At 39.1% G+C, this 21344-nt stretch overlaps 1 protein-coding gene across 2 annotated transcripts in view; it reads right to left on the reverse strand.

The window, feature by feature from the left end:
* Window positions 1-21344, reverse strand: part of CDCP1 (CUB domain containing protein 1) — a 74007-nt gene that overhangs the window by 37776 nt on the left and 14887 nt on the right. For both annotated transcript variants that reach the window (XM_007505063.3, XM_056800227.1), the window contains exons 2-3: window positions 3800-3994; window positions 220-576 (exon numbers count right to left, since the gene is read on the reverse strand). In XM_007505063.3, coding sequence (XP_007505125.1) covers window positions 220-576; window positions 3800-3994 — 552 coding nt within the window. The remainder of the gene's footprint in view (window positions 1-219; window positions 577-3799; window positions 3995-21344) is intronic.

A 21344-nucleotide genomic window follows, 5' to 3' on the forward strand; every position in this document is an offset into this window, starting at 1 on the left:
CACCTCTTCAGATCTCTAATTAATCTTGTTAACTGCTCGGTATAAATGAGTTTGCTGGCTCTCATTTCATTAAAACAACAACAACCAAATGTATAAAGAAAAAATGGTAAGCAAAGTTTAAGAAAAAATGGCATTGAAATGGTATTTTCCTATAATAAGCAATATCATAATGCCACCCAGTCTCACAATGGGACAAGAGCAATTTAATAGCAGGCTTACGTTTTATAGAAGAGTGGTTTGTAATATTAAAACCAGAAAAGTTTCTATTTTGATCCCATGGTAAGTATAACTCCAACTTGACTCCCCCTTGCATCTTGATTCGTGACACTGTGCCATTGCTACAGAAGGTTCCAATGTTGACAACTGTCTTCTCAAGAGAGCTACTGATGGTATAGGTCACCGAGTCTGAGCAGGTGTCTCCTGGAAGAATTTGTCTCAGTCGAGGTCTGGAGAATTGTAGTTCAAGGCCAACTCTTGGGTTAGCTTTCACATTCCAGATGAATGTCCTATTGAGGGCAGGTAATCTCGAAGGCTGGAGCTGTACTTCCCCAAAAGGACATGAGCCTGACATGCAGTCTAAAAATATAGCAAGGGAAACACGTGATTGACGTTTCAACAGTGATGTTAGCACATCTTCTCATCTCTCTGCTAATTTCTTCCTCCCTTCTCACTCTCAATGCCAAATTTCCCCTAAATACAGGATGATCCTCCATCTTCCAGGAGGCAGATATATTCTTGGAATATCCCAGCTTTAGAGCTAGGAGGGGTCTTAGTGGTCATCAAGATCAATCTCTTCATTTCACAGATGAGGAACTGAGTCCCAAAGAGTCATTGACTTGACTGAGGTCAGTTTAATCTCATCCATATTGGGGGGGGGATCAATAACATGGATCAATTGCCTATAGGTAATAAGTGGCAGAACTAGGATTCAAATCTAGGTCCTTGGACTCCAGATCCAACATTCTTTCCATTGTACCATGCTTGCCTCCCTAAACTAGTTCTTCTATACTGAGTTAAATTGTTGTAGCTTTTAGAAGATAGTGCTAAGCCCATTTATTATCAACAAAGAATTCCCAAGAGTCATCTGACCGTGTGTGGGATCTCCATTATGGGTAAAATGAAGAGCCAACTGTCTCCATGCTCTGCATGTTTAGTTCTGCTGTTTTATTACCATTGCAGTTAGATGTTGTAAAAGTTAACAACTAGTGACATGCTTTAGTGTGCTTTGTACCTTGAGCCTTTTCAAATAAGGACCAAAGGGTCAGAGTAAAGGGAAAGACTGGAGAAAGACTAAAAAAGGGGGGAGAAAAATCCAACATCAATTAGAGCAACCTTGTAGATTTCTGATGTGGAAAATAAGAAACAAGTGATTCCAGTTACTGTCATATGCAGCAAATTCTCATCAGCACCATGCCAAAGTGTCACAGATTTCCAATGGGCATACTATCCAATGAATCAGTTTATATCATATTATATATTATATTCTATAAATGGCTCATATGGTTGTTATCATTCAAAGATAGGCTCAGAGGCAGGTGTGTGGCTCAGTGGGGTGAGGTCCTGGGTTCAAATCTGATCTCAGACACTTCCTACCTGTGTGATCCTAGCAAGCCACTTAACCCCTCTGAGCCCATTTCCTAGCTTTACTGCTCTTCTGCCTTGGAACTGGCACTTAGGTAAGGGTCTAAAAGAAAAAAAAAGACCTAATCAATAACTCAACAGTTTACTAAGTATTTATTACATGCTAGTCACTGTGATAAGCCCTCTGGATACAAAGGAAGATAAAAGCAGTCCCTGACCTCCTTTAGCTTACATTCTAATGGGGAGAAACCATGTAAATAGCAATGTACAAGAAACTACAGAGTATATGGAGAATAATCTCAGGGGTTCTTGTGATCCATGAGGTCAGGGAAACTCAGCTCTAGATTTCACTTTAAAAAATGCTTTTTTAGTCTAAGAAAGGAAATTTTATTACTGAAGTTACTTAAGAGCAAGATAATATCTATTTGATTATGGAGAACTGGGAAAGAGAAATAAGAAAGGTATCAGTTATTTATTTCAAACCACCCACAAAGCATCTCTAAGAACTCTTAATCTGAAGATGTGGTCCAATAAGTCCAGCCACCAAAAAAAGTCCATGCTACCATGGTAGCATCAATTTATTAATGAATAATTTTGGGTTATTATTAATTATAGTAATGTGATTCTATAAATATAATAATATTAGTAGTAAATTTATTAATTAATACCTTCAGACCAATTAATACCTTCAGATGTATAGCAGCTGGCAATCTTTTGAGTCCTATCTGGTGGTTTTACCATTTAAATCCACAAACTGATACATGTTTTTTGGTAAGGCACTATGCTAAGCATTAGGGATACAAAGATGTTTGGACCTATAATTAACTACATACAGGATGAATAGGAAATAATTAAGAGAGGGAAGGCACGAGAATTAAGATGAGGTAGAAAAAGCTTCCTTTGTAAATGAGATTTTAGTTGGGACATAAAGAAAGCCAGGATGTAGAGCAGAAAGAAGATCATTCTAGACATGGGGAATAGCCAGAGGAAATGTTTGGAGCTAAAAGAGGGAGTCTCTTGTTCAAGGAAGCTGGTGTCATTGTATTGAAGAATATGTGTTGGGGAATTAATTAAGAATAAGAAAACTGAAAAACTGTTGGGGGGGTGGGTTATAAAGGACTTTGAACCCCAAACAAAAGATTTTGTCTTTGATCTTGCAGAAATTGTGGGCAAGAGGGATTTTTTGAGAGAAGAATGACATCATTAGGTGTGTGTTTTTGAAAAATTCTTTGGTGGCTGAGTGGAATATGAACTAGAGTGGAGAGAGCCTTGAGTCAGGCAGGCTCACCATTAGCTATTGCAATAATCTAAGTGTGTGGTGATGAAGGTCTGTACCAGATCATCACAGTGCCAGAGGAGAGAAAGGGCCATATTCTAGAGAGGCTGCAAAGGTGAAATCTACAGCTCTTGACAATAGCTTAAATATGGAAGGTGAGAAAGAGGCAGGAATCTAGGGTGGCTCCTAGGTTATACATCTGGGGGACTAGGAATATGGTAATAGATGGAATATGGGTTTTAAATGTCAGCTGAATCAATTAAATTTTTCTATAATTCTCCTGACTCTTTTCTACTGTTTACTGTGAATTTCTCACATAAATAATATATGTAGCATGGTCCTGCCATATAATGTAGATGACATCTTACTAAGACCACTATGGACCATTCTCAGCAAGGTTCATGGGAATTCCTCTTGATCTAAAGTTTAAAGTAAATGTTCTTAACCTTTTTTATGTTGTGAACCTTTGTAGAAGTCTGGTGAAGGATATGGATCCCTTCTCTGATTAATTTTTAGAGGTATAAAGTAAAATCCATAGGATTATAAAGGAAACTAAAAGTTAGGAAAGATAGGCATATTTTTTTTCTCAATTAAGTTCATGGGGCCCCTGAAATCTGTCCTAGGTCTATGGTGGCAAACCTATGGCACTTGTGCCAGTGGGTGCATTTAGAGCCCTCTCTATGGTCATGCCTGCCATCACTCCATCACAGAGTTTACCAGAGTTTATTACTAGAAAGCCAGAGGGACATGGAGCCAGGCTACTCATCTCTCCTTCTCCACGTGCACCTGAGGACATCACCCTCCCCTCTAAAAGGTTTGTCATCACTGCCCTAGGTTAACAATTCTGATTTAGTACCACATTAAAAGAGAGAGTTAGCATAGAGATGCAGAAAGTTTAAAATACATTTATACAGACATATATGTATATATACATATATTTACCAATATTCTTCTGGACTTCTAGGACAAAATGCTTTTCCGGCTGAGGGCAGTCAAAGCTAAAGATGGCTCTTTCACCAGGATTGATGGTCAATGAGGAGAGGCGTTTTCTCTGGAGAATAATGTTGCAGAATGTTAAAGTCCCACGCTTTATAAGAACTGTGATGTTATTTCCACGTGGGAGAAAAATATCAAAATCTGAAAAATAAGGAAAGGAAAAAAATCTTAATAAATTGAGTAATTTAATAGATTGAAACTAGCAGGTCCCATTTTATGTTGCATGGGAAGGCTCCAATCTTCTGGCACACTGAGCTCCTTTTCTTCTGATTTGAGGCAAGGGATGGCCCAAATGATCAATGATGACTACATAAATGAGGAAGAACCTTCAGATGATCATTAAATTTGCTCTTTAGGAATTTTCTTTTTTTATCTTTAAAAACTACCCCCTCTAAACACTAAGATGTGCTCTTAAATTAAATCACTGAAAATTGGATATCTTGGGGAATACTTCTCCATCAGTTGTCCAATTTTTGAAGAGTTAAACTATTGATGAAGCAGCAGTCTATCTACTATTGTAATTCTGGTGTATACTCAGAGAATAAAAAGAATTTTTCATTCCCAGGGAAAACATTTGCCTAAAATAGTTACACTGAAACACAACCTCATTACTGGTTTTAAATATATAACTCCTGATGTCTTCAGAATCAAGATGGTAGCATCTTTCATGTTCATATTCCTGAAACCCACTCTTTTAATGATATGGAAAAAGGAAAGGCAATATGAGATAATGGAAAGAGTGCAGTCAATGGAATCTGGAGATTTAAATTCAAATCCTGCTTCTGATGATTACTAGTTGTATAAACCTTGGAAAGTCTCTCTAAGCCTCAGTTTCATCATCTCTAAAATGGGGACAATAATATTTACTCTGTCAGCTCACTTATGTTAAAAAGAAATTGATATTACAAGTAAAGGATGGGGAAAGAGTAGCTATAAAAGAATTTTCATGAAAGAAAAAAAACCTGTGGATTATTGTGAAAACCATATCCAAATTAAGCCCATTGTGTGACCTGATACTACAAGAGGTGAAGGAAGGAAGGAAGGAAGGAAGGAAGAAGGGAAGGAGGGAAGGAAGGAAGGAAGGGAGGAAGGAGGGAAGGAAGGAAGGAAGGAAGGAATGAAGGAAGGAAGAAAGGAAGGAAGGAAGGAAGGAAGGAATGGAGGAAGGAAGGAAGGAAGGAAGGGAGAGAGGAAGGAAGGAAGGAAGGAAGGAAGGAAGGAAGGAAGGAAGGAAGGCAGGCAGGCAGAACTTAAACCTAGGTCTTCCACCCTACTAGACTGCCTCTTGACAGACAGACATCTATGAGAAGCTACATATACATTGTACCCAATAATCAAAAGTCCAGTAGACCCATTCAGACTCAGAATCTAAGAAATGAAGAGTTGGGAGAATTCATCCATTTCTGTATAACTCTAAGTATTAAGAAGTTTTTCCTGATGTCAAATTTAACTTTGCCTCTTTGCCAACACAGTGCTTCTTCTGATCCCTCCTATGTCCAGACTCTTCTAAACCTGGTTTCTCATCTGTAAAATGGGGACGATCACACCTACACAACATACCTAGCTACCTCACAAAGTTGTTATAAAGCTCAAACCAAATGATTTATGAAAAACTTCTGGCATAGTGTCTGCTATTACTATTATTATGAAATGTTATTACTATTATTAACACACTTTAAAAGAGAGTTTATAGCAAAGCAAACACCAATGCTTCTGATTAGTGCTACATCACAAACAATAACAACAAAATCACCCAGTGAAGAGAGTAAGACGTATAAGTGACGGTTCATTTTCCAGTGTCCCAACACTGCCCATGTCACACAATTATTAGTCAAAGTGTTAAGAAGTAGGACACAGAGATGACAGGACCTCTAACAATAGAAAGCAACGATTGTTCATTTAAATTTTTAGATGTTGATATCCTTTCTTTTAATACCCCCAGAATTTCCAAATATATTCATTCTTAACTTCCTTTACCCAGAAAAGGAGGAGGACTAGCATCTCTGGTATGAGGGCTTGCCGAGCCCTTTTCAGTACTGCTCATCGACTTTTGGTGTCTACCTTACACTTAACTCTCACTAATGGCTCCAAGAAGGTGTGGCATGTGCAGCAGGCACACCCTAGTAAACCATCTTGGCAAATGGGCTAAACCAGTTTAAAGGTAACCAGAAGTCACAAACCCATTGGCAAAATAGGACGGTTATCTACCCCAAGCATGTGAAGATTTTCCCCCAGTGGAATTAGGATCATTTCATTCCAGTGCAACAGCCATGAAGGTAGCTGAAGTAGGCGCCATGGAACACTTAGAGTTTGGTCAGATACCAAAGAATCTAAGCTCCTCCACTACATCTCAGGCTATTGCCAGGCTTCCTGAACTTGAATGATTCTGGAAGAGAAAGTGAGGCTGATGGCTTTGTGCCACTCTGCCTCACTTAAATCCAATTCACTCTCAAGTCAAGACATCACCTCATGATGTCAAAAATGAGGGTCAAACAACAATAATGCGTTACATTTATCCGTATCTATATCTATTCTTGGTTTTATATATAATATATATAATATAAATAATTTAATTATATATACATACACAAATATACATATACATATACATACATACATACATACATACATTATATATAAAACCAAGAACAGAAATAGAGAAGGGGAAGACTTCAGAAAAACACATCACTCTAGTATGACTGTGGATGCAATGTTCCAGACTCATAGTCATCCATCTCTTGAAAGGAGAGAAGGGGGTACATTTTCTTATCTTTGTTTAAGTTTTTGGAAACTTTGAACTTGAATATCAAATAAAATGAGCATTTCTATATACAAAAAGGGAACAAAAGAGACTGTGACTCTATAGCTTGCTTTTCTTTTAAATATATAATAGCTCCAACAGCTCATTATCATTCTAATTCAAGCAGATGACAAATGTGGAGAGCTATTGTTATTAATTGCCTAATTCCTTCAAGACGATATTAAAATGTAAAGCTGATTCACCCAACTGGAAAAGCTCATTTTTAAGAGAAAAATTGGGGAAAGGACATGAATATCTAACCCAAGATGGTCTTGTTCTTAAGCTAATAATAAATAGTAACAATAGCTAGCAATTATGTAACATCTAAATGCTTATAACTTTATGTTTATAAAGTTATAATGGTTATAAAATATTATTTTAACTTTGCAACAACCTGGGAAGTAGGTGTCATTATCATCCCCATTTTCCAGTGGAGGACACTAAGGCAGACAGAGGTGAAGTGGCTTGCTCAGAGTCACATGGCTAGTAAGAGCCTGAGGCAGGATTTGAACTCAAATCTTCCTAACTCTAGTCCCAATACTCTGTCCACTTTGCCACCTAGCTGCCTCATCAAAGAAGGTGAGGTAGCAATTGGAGATCCAAAGAAAACATTATGCTTGGCAAAAAGTATGTTTGTTTTAATCACACAAATGCCATTCTCTATGATGTTGCGCTCGTGATTGACTGCAAATAGCCGTGCACCAGAGTAGACAGTGCAGAAGAGAAGACAGCAGCAGAGCCAAAGAGATACAAAGAAGGTTCTACATTGGGATGAAATCCTAAAAGGAGGGAGTGCACATCTTGGAAACTGGAAATCCTTAGTCTAATCTGTTTTGGTAACTGAAAGGAATGGCCATCAAGGTGGGGATGGAATTGTAACATCCCAATCACCATGGCTGAGTCAGGTGGGGGAAGAGTAGGACCATCCCGTAACCATGCTGACACATCAAAGACAGGAAGGTGAGGGGAGGGAGGGAGGGAGGAAGGAGGAGGGAATGGAAGGAGAGGACAATGTAGCTTCTTTACAAGTTCAAATTTGGGGGACAGAGGCTGAAGCTATAGCAGTCAGCTTCCTGATACTATCTGTATATACCTCTTTAAAAAAAATACCTCTTACCTTATGTCTTAGAATCAATACTCTATTACTTCCAAGGTAGAAGAGTTGTAGGGGGCTGGGCATTGGGGATTAAATGACTTGCCCAAGGTCACACAGCTAGAAAGTATCTGAGGTCACATTTGAACACAAGATCTCCCATCTCTAGACATGGCTGTCAATCCTGCCCCTCTGTATCTGCCTCTTGATCCAGCCCTGACCTTCCCAGTCTGTACCTCTTTGTCCTTACAACTAACTGGCTGATTATAAGTTCTAAAAAACAGTATTAATGCCCATTTGGTTTTGTTTTGGGTGTATGCTTGCTTGGGTCCTGCCCTCTTCCCCAGGTATTGACAGCTGCCTTCCTCTTTGATACATCTAGCCCATATCATGACCCAAAAGCCTGGAACAGGCTGAGGGCCACCTTACCCTCTCTCTTTCTGTAACATCAGTGTCACAGAATGGCACAAAGGGGCTTCTTCTTCTCTTTACATAGCTGTGCTCCAGAAAAAACCTTGGAATCTGCCATGGACCCCCCCAATTCAATGGCCACTGACCACCACTGCAACTCAATGGCCACTGACCACCACTGCAACTCAATGGCCATTGACCACCACTCCAACTTGGTGAGGGAAGTTGTTTTACCATTTATTTTCATAGCCTGGGAATAGCAAATCCAGGTGATGATTTGCATACTGGTGAATGGAGCTTAATCATATCTAAAGGAGAACAAAGCTTTTCCTCTTCATACTCAATGAAGGCGGAAGCAACCTAGTGTTCCAGTACTTGATATAATGAGTCAAAATCTTCCTCCCTGTAACTTCCATCTTCATTGGTCCTAATTATGCTCTCTGGAGCAAAAAGGCCAGTTCATTTCCTATTCCACAGGATAACTCCTTAAATGTTTTGGGATGATTAAGTCCTTCAATTGCCTTTTTGCCGCCTTCTCTTTTCAATTTTCATCTCAGTTTCATTCCCCTTCTCTATCGTGCCAGCAAAGAGGTTAAAATGATCTATGAACATCTGAGTCTTCCCCCCAAACAGAAACTTGTCCAGGTTTATGGTCATAGACGAGTCACTTCACCTCATCTAAAAGGAGAAGGTTGGCCTCAATCAAGGGTTCTTAACCTTTGTGTCTGAGATTATCCCCTACTGATCCTGTATATGGAGCTGGTTTGCCAGTTGTCTTCTCCCATTTGATTTTCCTTTGCATCTCTAGTAATTAGCAGTTTAGCACAGGTTTATAGTAGGTGCTTAATACAAAGAGGCAGAACACTATAAAGAAGTCCTGAAATCAAATCCAGTCTCAGATCCTTATAAACTGCGTGACACTTGGCATGTCATTTAATCTCTATCTACCTTAGTTTCTTTACCTGTAGAATGAGAACACAACCACCACCTACCTTTCTGAGTTGTTGTAAATATAAAATGAAATGATAGTTATTAAGTGTTTTGAAAAATTTTAAGTGCCATATATTAATATATTTTGATATATTTTACATTATATGTAATATTAAATAAATAATATTTGCATGTTATCTATTATTACTTAATAATATAGTGTTAATATATTAATAAAAATGCATGTTGAGGAGCAAGTAGGAGGCACAGTGGATAGAGCACCAGGCCTGGAGGCCGGAGGTCCTAGATTGAAATCTGGCCTCAGACCCTTCCTAGCTATATGGCCCTGGCTAAGTCACCTAACCCCATTTGCCTAGCCTTTGCCCTTCATCTTAGAGTTGTCACTAAGACATAAGATAAAAGTTTGAATTCTTTTTCTAAAATAAATGCATGTTGACTTGACTTGACTCAAAGACACTTTTGGAAGTCTGATGAAACCAACCTCTGAATGTCTCAGAATGATGTTTTTAAAATAAAAAATAAAATTCATGAAGATTATACATAATATTATGAAGGAAACTAAAGATCAGTGAAAATAAAGATATGATGTTTTCCCTTCCAAGTTCACAGAACCTCTGAAATTTCTATCCTTGGATTCTTTGGAAGTCCCTGAATCCAACATCAATAACTCCTGGCTTAGATGACTGCTAAGAAGGTCCCTTTTAAAGCTATGATTAACCCCGGAATAGCTGAAAGGTAACCACAGGTCTTCATCTCTATGAAAAAGGCCAAATATTGTGAAATTTGCATAACCCTTCTGGGGCAGGGTAGGTCTGATTACTGACCAATACGTAAACTTTTCCCAGAAAGCCCCTCAAACACAGATCTTGACTTCATGTCTAGCATTTTAGCTTGGTTTATTTATTTTTTCGGCGAAGCTGACTCTCCCACTGTGGAATCTGAACTCTGGTAGAGAGACAAGCCTCTGTTCTGCAGGCAAAGAGGACCTTTGACCACAAGAAAATCGACAATCTCTTTTAGAAAGCCATTCCAGGATTTTATGGCACCCAAAGCTGTCCAGCTCCCCGGTAACAGCCTACTCAAACTTAATGAATAGTAATAAAATGGTTTTTTCTTGTTTGGCTCAATCAAAACATAGAAACAGTTGATCATGACAAAAAACATTCTCATCTTTTCATACAGCCAAAGATCTTCATTAAGCAACTACATTTCCCTAACCCTGTCATAGCCAATGATCATTCCTCCCAAAGTAGGGCATGGCATTCAGGAATCATAAGAAATAGGAAAAAGGCAAAAACAAGTTTTTTCTTCCATTAATTCTAGGTACAGGCAATGTGATGGTCTCCCACTTCTGGTGGCTTGACAAATGGATGGTGAACTTAATGAGGACACTCTTGCAGCAGAGTCAAGGACAGGATAAAATTCCTGAGCTAGAAGGTGATTGTTGATATTTTACTCCAAAGCCTCACTGAGGCACAAAGGAGATCCCGAGTTCTTGAAGTACAAACTCTGGTAGTTTCTACCATGCTGGAAAATTTGCAGCTTGGATACTGTGAGTAAAATCTAAAGAGTTCTGGAGGCTTAATGAAGTGACTTTAAAAGAAAAAATAAATAAACTAGAATTGTTTATAACCTCTGGATTGTTTCCTTTTATGTTATCTAGGGATGACTCATTTTAAAAATATTTAAAAATCTGTTTTCAGATCATTTACATTTCCTAGTCTATTACCCTCAAGTCATCCTTTATTGTAATGAATCTAAAAAAGAACAAAAAAGTTCAGCAAAACTAATCAATAAAGGGGGCAGCTGGGTAGCTCAGTGGATTGAGAGCCAGATCTAGAGATGGGAGGTCCTAGGTTCAAATCTAGCCTCAGACACTTCCCAGTTGTGTGATCCTGGGCAAGTCACTTAACCCCCATTGCCTAGCTCTTACCACTCTTCTGCCTTGGAACCAATACACAGTATTGATTCCAAGATGGAAAGTGAGGGTTTTAAAAAAATAAAATAAAATTTAAAAAACTAATAAATAAACTGAGAAAGTATGACATATGTAGTATTCTACACCCATGATTCACCACCTCTGCAAAGAATTGCAGATGACTTCCTGATCAATAATCACAAAAACAATCTCTACTTGTACATTTCTAATATGGTGGTGGCACTGGTCCATAAATTAAGCTTTTTAGTCTTGGTGATCCTGAGGAAGGAGGCCTTTACTGCTTTGGTTTAAAAGGCAACAAAAGTCCCCTGGCAGCTTCTGGAGCAACTGATGCCACAGACCATTCTCTGAAGCCTGCAGACCAGAAGCACTTAACTTCTGTATATGTCATGGACCTTCTTGGGGAGTGCCTGGTAAAGTCTATGAACCACTTCTCAGAATGATGCTATTAAGTGCATCAAATAACTACGTAGGATTGCAAAGTAATTAATGTAATGTAATATAATTAAAATTTAAAATTTAATTATCCAATTAGTTTTTTAAAAACAAGTTCATGGACCCCCAGATTCTGCTCTAGAGAGTTTAATTGTGCTAATCCTTTAATTTCTGTCCCAGTACTGGCATATTGATTTTTTTAACCCTTACCTTCCATCTTAGAATTAATACTGTGTATTGGTTCCAAGGCAGAAGAGTGTTAAGGGCTATGCAATGGGGGTGAAGTGACTTGCCCAGGGTCACACAACGAGGAAGGGTCTGAGACAGATTTGATTTCAGGATCTCAAGTCTCTAGGTCTGGCTCTCAATCCAGAGCCACCCAGAGACCTCCAGTGACTTCTTTTTAAAAGAAAAATTTTCATTTTTTCCTGAAGTTAAACACCAAAAATAATGAACACACTAATATACGTAATAGAATAGAAAAAGCAGGTGTTATGTGAAACTCTCTTATCTACAGCTTGCTTTTATTTTACATATCTAATAAGATCAAAGTTGTCTTCCCTGTCCAGCCTCTCCCCATAAGCCTTTTAGGTGCTGCTTTTATTCTGTAGCTGGGGAAGCCTCTTCACCCTTGCCCTACCTGGCATACTGAGATACCAAACCCATCTGCCCAATAACCCTTTATTCATTTCACTTCCCGCCCCCAATGACTGGCCATGCAGGCTGATCCAGGCACAATCCTGGCTTCCTATAGAGTGAGCTCCAGCCAAGCTTTTAAAAGCAGGAGATTCTAGACTCCAGCTGCATCTGGGGATTTCCAATTAGAATTATACAGTGTTGGGTAACTAGGTAGCTCAGTGGATTGAGAGCCAGGCTTTGAAAGGAGGAGATCCTGGTTTCAAATCTAGCCTCAGATACTTCCTAGCTGTGTGACCCTGGGCACATCACTTCACCTCCATTGCCTAGTCCTTACCACTCTTCTGCCTTGGAACCAATACACAGTATTGATATTAAGATGGAAGGTAAGGGTCTAAAAAAAGAGTTTGTTGAATGACCGACAAATTTTCCTCTCAAGCCACTGCTTTGGGGTGCAGCTGGGTGGTTCAGTGGACCAAAAGCCAGATCTAGAGATGTTCAAAACCTGGCCTCTCCCTATTCCTTTTTCTTCTCTTTCCCCCTTGCTCTTAAGCTAGAGCAATGCACTAAAATAGCACCGAGAAGTCATTTTTCCATTAAGAAAATGGCTGGTGAATATCATCATCCTAAATCTGCAGCTTCCAATCTTTCTTTACCCATATTCATCCGTCTCCTTTTATCCTGGAAACTAGAAAGCCCAACACAGAGGAAAACGACTACTTCCAGCACCTCAATTACACGTGGCATATTTGGATGCTTGTAATATTTAATTTGAGGGTGATGGATGAGTGCAACTCCCAATTACCTCAGATTATTTTATTTTTCCCTTCTGCCAACAGCCAGTGATTTTAATGTTATTAGATTTCATGAGATCTAGTTTAGAATATCTTGGAATATTCATGGGACAAAAAATAAATTCAAGCATTCTGCTACCTACCCGGTACTACTTCGGAACAAGACTCCCATTAATCCCTGTGGAAGGAGGGTCTTAGAACACACTCTCGAAGGCTGACAAAGCCCTAGTATTTTTTATTGAGTCATAGTTTTTCCTCGGAAGGCACTGATTGCCCTGCCCTCCCCCACTCCCGCCTTTCCTTTTTAGGATTCCTTATAAGTGGGGTTTGTTGGGTGGGAATTTCCAGTCGTTTTACTCATCGCTCACTATGACACACCGGATATTATACAAATATCCTGGTGAGTTCTCCTTGCCATCCCATTTCTTTACAAACCACATATGACAGCAATTGAAGACTCATGAAAGGAGGGTGATTTGATCAGGCTATCACTGGGAAAGTTAATTCCCCTCCCCCATGGATTTACTAGTATAACCCAATGAAACCCAGTTATCTTTTGTTTCTAGGATTAAATATAATCTCCTTAGTCTGCAATTAAAGCCTTTCACTGTCTGGTTCTAGAACATCTTATTCAAGTTTATTTCACTGGAATCCTATTGGTTTGGTCCAACTGGCCTTCTTGCTACTCCCCAAATTTGGTTTCCCATCTCTCCTGGCCAAGAATGAGCCCCCTTCTCACCAGTACTTTTCAGAATCTCTAGCTTCCTTCCAAGCCTTACCCCATGTATTTCCTACCTAACTGGGGAATGAGTGGATAAAGCACTTGGTCCAGTCTGGAAAATCTGAGTTCCAATCCAGTCTTAGACACTAACTAGCTGTAGGACGTTGGGCAAGTTACTTAACCTGGCCTGCCTCGGTTTCCTCAGTTGTAAAGTGAGAATCATAATAGCACCCCCCCACCTGGTTGTTGTCAGGATCAAACGAAATGTCTGCCTGATGTATAATTCATTGTTGTTGTTGAGTGGTTTAGTTCTATCTGACTGTCTGGGACCCCTTTTGAGATTTTCTTGGAAGAGATACAAGAATAGTGTGCCATTTCCTTCTCCAGCTCATTTTACAGATGAAGAAACCGAGGCAAACAGGGTTAAGTGACTTTCCCAGGGATTACACAGTTAGAAGATGTCTGAGGCTGGATTTGAACTTAAGAATATGAATCTTCACGACTCTATACTGAGCCATCTAGTTGTCCTCTGGCATAGAACAGGGCTTAGTAAATATTTGTTGCCTTCTCTCTTCCTTTGGAAAGTTCTTCCTGATCTCATTTTCTTTTCAGATGATGTTGTGCATATATAAAGGGAGGTGGCATATTGACATTCAAATCATCTGACAGAGGCTAGCTGTAACTGAGCAAGACTAAGCTCTCTGCTTCCTTCCCTCATCTGTAAAATGGGGTTAACTATAATATTTATACCCCAAGGTGGTTGTGAAAAGCAAATAAGACATTTTTTGCAAGGTGATTTGCAGGTTTTAAAGCATTCCATAAATGCTACCTCTGATAGCTATTTTCTCTTTATACGTTAGCTCCCTAACACCTTCTCTTCATCATGTAAACTCCTTGAGGGCAGGGACTAGTTTTCATTTTATCCTGTATTCCTAGTGTCCTGGCAAAGAGCTTTGTATACAATAGGAGCTTAATAAATGCTCTTGGAGTTAGACTGGGCAAAGATTAATGAGTGTAATTTTTATTAAAAACCCAAACAACATAGATTCTACATGTGGGAGTAGCAGTAATGGGTTGGCTGCTCAGAATCAGGATCTTGGCTCTTTTTCCACATCAGAAAAAAACTGGGGATGCATGGAGTGCTACTGTCTCCTCCGGGGAAGCCTCTTGGAGACAGATCATCTCTAGGTCAACACCCCTCATCCTAGGGCTCACAGATGACATGAGGGATCCTGAGGAGTCCTGCAGCACTTCCATCGTCATCTTTTCAAACCAAACAATATTGTTAAAAGTGAAGGTGATGCTGGCTTTCCCTCAGATCCTGCTAATTCCAAACAATGATGGAAAACATTCGACTTTTTATTATTAAAACCTTTACCTTCCATATTAGAATTGATACTAAGTATTGTTTCCAAGGCAAAAGAGTAGTAAAGGCTAGGCAATGGGGGTTAAGTGACTGGCCCAAGATCACACAGCTAGGAAGTGTCTGAGACCAAATTTGAATCCAGGACCTCTGATCTCTAGTCCTGATGCTCTGTCCACTGTGTTATCTACCTTCCCTGCTTTGACTTTATTAATTGAGTGACACACAACAAAAGCCTTCATTCTAAAACTATTTTTTAAAGGTTCTGAGTTTCCAAAACCTAGAAGCTAGAAGACATTGATTTTTTTAAACAACAAGGCATAAAATCAATTAATCAGGTAAAAAAAATTAATAAATTATTACTATACCCTGGGCAAGTTACTGAACCCAGTGTGCCTCAGTTTCTTCATCTGTACTGAACCTGGAGAAGGATATGGCAAACTACTCTAGTATCTTTGCCAAGAAAACCCCAAATGAGTCAGACATTAATGAAATGACTCAAGAACAACAAAATTTGATTCTCAGTTTGAAGAGCTTGAAACATTTAAATTCATTTGAATTTCAAATTGAGATTGTTTTGATTTGAATTTTGAGGATCTGAACCCAAGTCCTCTGATTTCAAATTTATTGCTCTTTCTAGTGTAGCACAATGACTTTTCCAATTCTTCATTCCTAAGTCTACCTTTCACTTTGCATTCTGTGTAGACTTTTTAAAAATGTATTTTTATTTTACCCATTTGTCAACCTCCATAGTAGTAAAGCCCCTTTGTGCATAGCCCCCACTCCTTCTTGATCTATGATGCCTGTTTAGCCGTTCCCCAAACACTGGACATTTAGGTTGTTTCCAGTTTTTTCAATAATATAAACAGTCCAGTCATAAATGCCCTGGTACAAATAGTTCTCCCCCTCCACCCATTTTTGCATCATTTCTTTCACCCAAAGGTTCTTAAGATCTGGAGCCTGCCCTATGTTAATCCCTAAAAACTAAATATTGAAATACTTGTTATTGCAATATTCATCTTCCCTCTGGGTTCATCTCTTAACATGTCTGTGAAATTGCAAGGAAATTATTAAACTGGTAAAGAAACCCAAAGAAGGACCATAAGCACTTAGAGGATCAGGGCCAGGCAACTGACTACTCACAGGCAGGCAAGCATGTGGCTCCCCAACCCTACGTCCAACAGGGAATCACAGGAGATGTCTCGGGTATGGCGAAGGAAGCCCAGCTGGCCAGGTCTTAGTTCTTACATCTGATTGTTGCTGTGGCCCTGAGAGCCAGGTAATCGGTGGTAATCTGGACTGTGATCTACCTTCTGCCCCTGATTAATCACCTGGATTAGATGAAGTTTGATCCTCCTGATTATGTTCAGAAGAATCTCCCATTCCTCATCAAAATCAAGATGGCAGCACCCACTTTCCAACACACAAGTGAGTCGATCAGTGGCCCAACAAGGAGACCATGGAGACACTTCTATTTATTAACAAAAGACCAAACCTCACAGTATAGAGGTCTCTTCCCTCCAAGCCAGCCCTGTCCAAAAAAGGGTCTGGTGATGTTGGTCTTTGGGGATTTACATTATCTATTTCTGTAATGTTGTGATATAATGGGGTAATCATTAAAGCAAGAGTCGTAGATGCTGGACCCAAGGGCCTACTCAGACATTTAATAATTGTGGGAACTGGGGGCCCAGTCTCTTGGAACCTCAGTTTCCTCAGCTGTAAAATGGATATATTTGCATGGTCCACCTCATAGTAGTTATGAAGAAAAGCCTGAAAACTACAAAGTGCTACATAAGGGTGAATTATTATTACTGCTATTGATAACCAATTGGATGAACCCAGACCAAAGCTAAGTTTAATTTATGGTTAAATCAAACTGCATTGATTTAGAGCAGCAGAAAGTGACCAAAAGAATAAATACAGGAAACAGGAACTCAGCCGTGGAGAAACCTATAAAACATCCTGGCTTTGAACACTGAGGGATATTAAGTTGGGAACTTTGATTTGAATTAAACAACAAACATAATTCAGTTTATGACCACTGTAAATAATTCATGATTACACAGTAAAGTGCCTTAGGGCCATTTTATATCACATTCATATTTTATGAAATGTTAAAAAGATTTGATTTGCCAAAACCTTGAAGTGTGAAATCAACATGAACTTGAAAGTCAATGAAGGTTATGAAGATGGATGGAGAAGAAACTATGTAGAAGATGAAAAAATGAACCTGTACCTCCTCTTAGGAACATCAAATAGAGCCCCACTCCCATATCTCTCCTCTTTCCCACAGGGAGGACATTGGAAATCGCACAGAACTGAGTGGATTTCCATCATTCGCAGCTTGTATTAGTCCCAAGCTATTCATCTAAGACTGAACCAATCTTGCAAGTCACAGTGAGTCAAAACAGCGATTTCACTCTTTCCTAAAGGAAAGTAATAGGCCCCAGAGAAACATAAAATACTCTGCCAATCACTTTTAGAATAGATGATTAATTATGCAGAATGTTTGAGGAATGGAATAATTCTGCAATACTTCAATGAATCCGGGATTTTGTTCAAATGGCAATCCATACCAATGATACAGGCTAAAATGGATCCATGCTTCTTCATATTATGTGACTCTTGACCATGTATTCCCTTGAATTGTCCATACCAGCTCCACCAATGGGCTGAAAATCTTCCTCTGGGTCATTTTTATATAGCTGCACTGTACTTGTACTTATACAGCTGCACTGCACACCCATGTACTTGGACAGGTCACTTCTTTCAGTATTGCTAGAAAGTTATAGTTAATAATAACACTAAAAATATTAAGTGTTTATATTATTTTGTACATATTAATTCTTTACATATGTTAACTCAGTTGATCCTCATAACAATTCTAAGAGGCAGCCACTCTTATTATCCCCATTTTATGGATAAATTAATTGAGACAGGGAAGTTAAATAATTTATCTAGGGTCACACAGCTAGAATGTCTTGGGCAGGATTTGAACTTGGCTCTGACTCTAAGCCTTGCACTCTACCCACTGCACCTTTAGTTTAATGTAAATGTTTTTGTTTTTTAGAGAACAGTAGGGAGGGTGGCCCAGTCTAAGATATTGGACTAGTTCAATGAACTGAATGTCAGGTGGGATGGGCATTCTCCCAGTTACCAATTGTGAATTGTTCCTCTGAATGATTCATTAGGATGAATTCTTTTGAATCATTGCAGATTCCTTTTAGGAGGTTTTGGAATTTCCTGATATAATTGCAAACAGGAACATCTGGAGCATCTCACCCTCTTTAGCGAATCCCTCTTCTATTTGATTTATGTCCTGGCCATGCTTCATGACAATGGCATATACTTTTGATGGTGTGGGTGGATAGAAGGCTTGACCTGGAGTCAGAAAGACCTAACTAAGTTCAAACCCAACCTCAGACACTTACTAGGTGTGTGACCCTGGGCAAGTCACAACCTCTGTATGACTCATTTTCCTCATCTGTAAAAAATGAGGATAATAACAGCAGTTACTTTCCAGGTCACTGTGAAGATTAAATGAAATCATATTGGTAAAGTGCTTTATAAACCTTAAATCACTTTCTAAATTCTATCGTTATTAAATATCATTGTTACTGTAGCCAAACATTCTTTTCCCTTTTTGCTTATGTTCAGTATGAGTACCCTGATGACCATGAAATGATGCTTCTTGTTGCCACTGAATTTGTAATGAAACCACTTCCAGCAGCTTCTTAATTTACCTTCCCAAGGAAATTCTGTGAGCTCGCTTTGCTGCCTTCGGTTTTCAAGTTTAATATTACATGGTCCATATTGCTAGAGTTCACGTCTCTCCAGAGTCCACTGACTAGCTTAGGCAAGGATTATATACTTAGAGCATTGACAGTGAAGTGAATATTTACGTGGTTATGATGATGTAAAAACTGTGATTCTTAGCCCCCTCTCCCCAACTTTCCTGTTACTGTGGAGGACATTTTCATTGACGCAGTCACCCAGGCTCTCTACCTTGACTCTTCTCTCACACGTACTCTGTGAAGCCAATTAATTGGCAAGTCCTGTCATTCCTTCCTGCACAAAATTTACCATTTATGTCTTCTTCTCTTCATTCACCCAGCTCCAGTTCAGACCTCTCATCACATTACACTTAGAATATTGCAATAGCCCACTGGATGGGTAGGGCCAGCAAGGTGGCACAGTGTATAGAGTGCCAAGCCTGGAGTCAGGAAGACTTATCTTGATGAATTCAAATCTGGCCACAGACACTTACCAGCTTTGTGACCCTGGGCAAGGCACCTAACTCTCTTTACCTCAGTCTTCTCATCTGTCAAATGAGCTGGAAAAAGAAATGGCCAACCACTTCAGTATCTTTGCCAATAACCCCCAAGTGGGGTCACGAAGAGTCAGACGTGACTGAAAACAACTGAAGAATAATAAAAAATTGGTTGCTCCGTCTCAAGTCTCTTCCCCACTTCAATTCATCCTCTGCTCACTTGCCATTGTGATCTTTTGAAGTCATTAGTATCCTATTCAATAAGAGGCTCCCTCTTACTTTGAGGATCAAATATGAAGTGTTCTGTTTGGCTTTTAAAGACCTTCATGACCTGATCCTTTCCTACCAGTCTTGTCTTTCCCTTCCCTTTCTTTTCCCCTTATCTTCTCTCTTAGAATCAATAGCATGTATTGGTTCCAAGGCAGAAGGGCTTGCAATGGGAGATTAAGTGACTTACCCAGGGTCACATAGCTAGGAAGTATCTGGGGCCACATCTGGATCCAGACCATCCAGCTTTAGTCCTGGCTCTCTCTATACTGAGTCCTGTAGCTTCCCCTTCTTGCCTTTTTGTTATAGAGCATGTATACTCTAGGGTCCATTGACACTCCGCTGTCCTACTCAATGTTCTACACACATGCTACTTCTTCTGACTTTTGTGCTTTTCCACTGGCTATCCTCTGTGCCTATATTTCTCTTCTCACCTTTGCCTCCTGGCTTTGCTCAAGACTCAGCTCTCATTATCTATAATCATCCACTAAAGACCCCTTCCAATGCCCTTTCCCATGGTAAAGATTATCCAAGACTGTCCAAAGTTATGCTAAGAGAACACAAACGAAGCAGGGACTGCACAGCTGGAAAGGGGCTTGTCTGTCGCTACTTTAGTCACTAGTAAGTAATGAGATGTTTTTGATTTTGATACAGTAACTTGGAAACACTATGAAATATTCATACTTTGTTGGAAATGCGAAATGCTTTTTATGGCTTGGGGGTATGTGTCACAATCCATGTTAACAAAAGGATGGCCTCCCCCAATGGAATCAAGGATCTTTAGTGGTTCCCAACTTGTGGACCTAGAATTAGTGAAGGTGTCCTTGAATGTAAGCACTAACAAAGCTCTATAATTTTTCTCCTTACCTAGTTCTCCCAAATATTCAATGCGTGCCTCAGAATAATCCAGATGGTTGAAGAAATGAGTGCTTAAAAACCCGTGTATTCATTCTTTTAAAACTGTTGTGAAATTCACCATAGCCTTTTGCTGTCATATTTTTTTAAGAATGAAGTTTTAAAACTTTCCTAGTGGATATCAGTACAATTACTGAAGTTTATTTAGTAATCATTTACAATTAAGTTAGTTTGAGTGAATAAGTCATCATAACTTTTTTTTCTTTTTCTCCTTGGCTAGCATCAGTCACCAATTCAATTTCCTTCCTGTTCTTCACTCCCCTCAGTACTCCTTAATTATAATAATAATGTTAATGATGCTGAAACCTAGCATTTATAGTTTTATGTAGCATTTTTAAAGTTTGTGAAGAGTTTTACAAATATTTCCTCATTTTTCCTCTCACAATAATCTTGGGAAGTAGGTGCCATTATTATCCCCATTTTACAAAGGAGGAAACTGAGATAAATAGAGGTTAAGTGACTTGCCCAGGGTGACACAGCTAGGAAGTATCTGAGGCCATATTTAAACACAGGATCTCCCATCTCACCCACTGAACCAACTCAATGTCCTGTGGATATATTTTATTCTTCATCTTTTACAGCCATGGCTATCATGTATTTCCCACAATCAACAAATACTAACACCTATTAATCTCTGGAGGCACATGAAATTTGGGGAGGTATTAAAAAGGGGGGGTCATCATACTCAAAAAATATTAGCAATGTTAAAAGCCACTGACTTCTACTACATTAGCATTCTTCACAAAATCAGAATACAATTAAATACACTGAATACTAAAACTATAATTAAATGTCTTCGGTGATTCATAAAGTGATTCAGATTATTACTCAGGCTTATGGAATCAGAGAATGTCAGCGCTGGGAAGGACCTAGAGAAATCATTTAGTCTAACTTTC

This window comes from Monodelphis domestica, chromosome 5 (assembly GCF_027887165.1).
Source record: "Monodelphis domestica isolate mMonDom1 chromosome 5, mMonDom1.pri, whole genome shotgun sequence".
NCBI lineage: Eukaryota > Metazoa > Chordata > Mammalia > Didelphimorphia > Didelphidae > Monodelphis > Monodelphis domestica.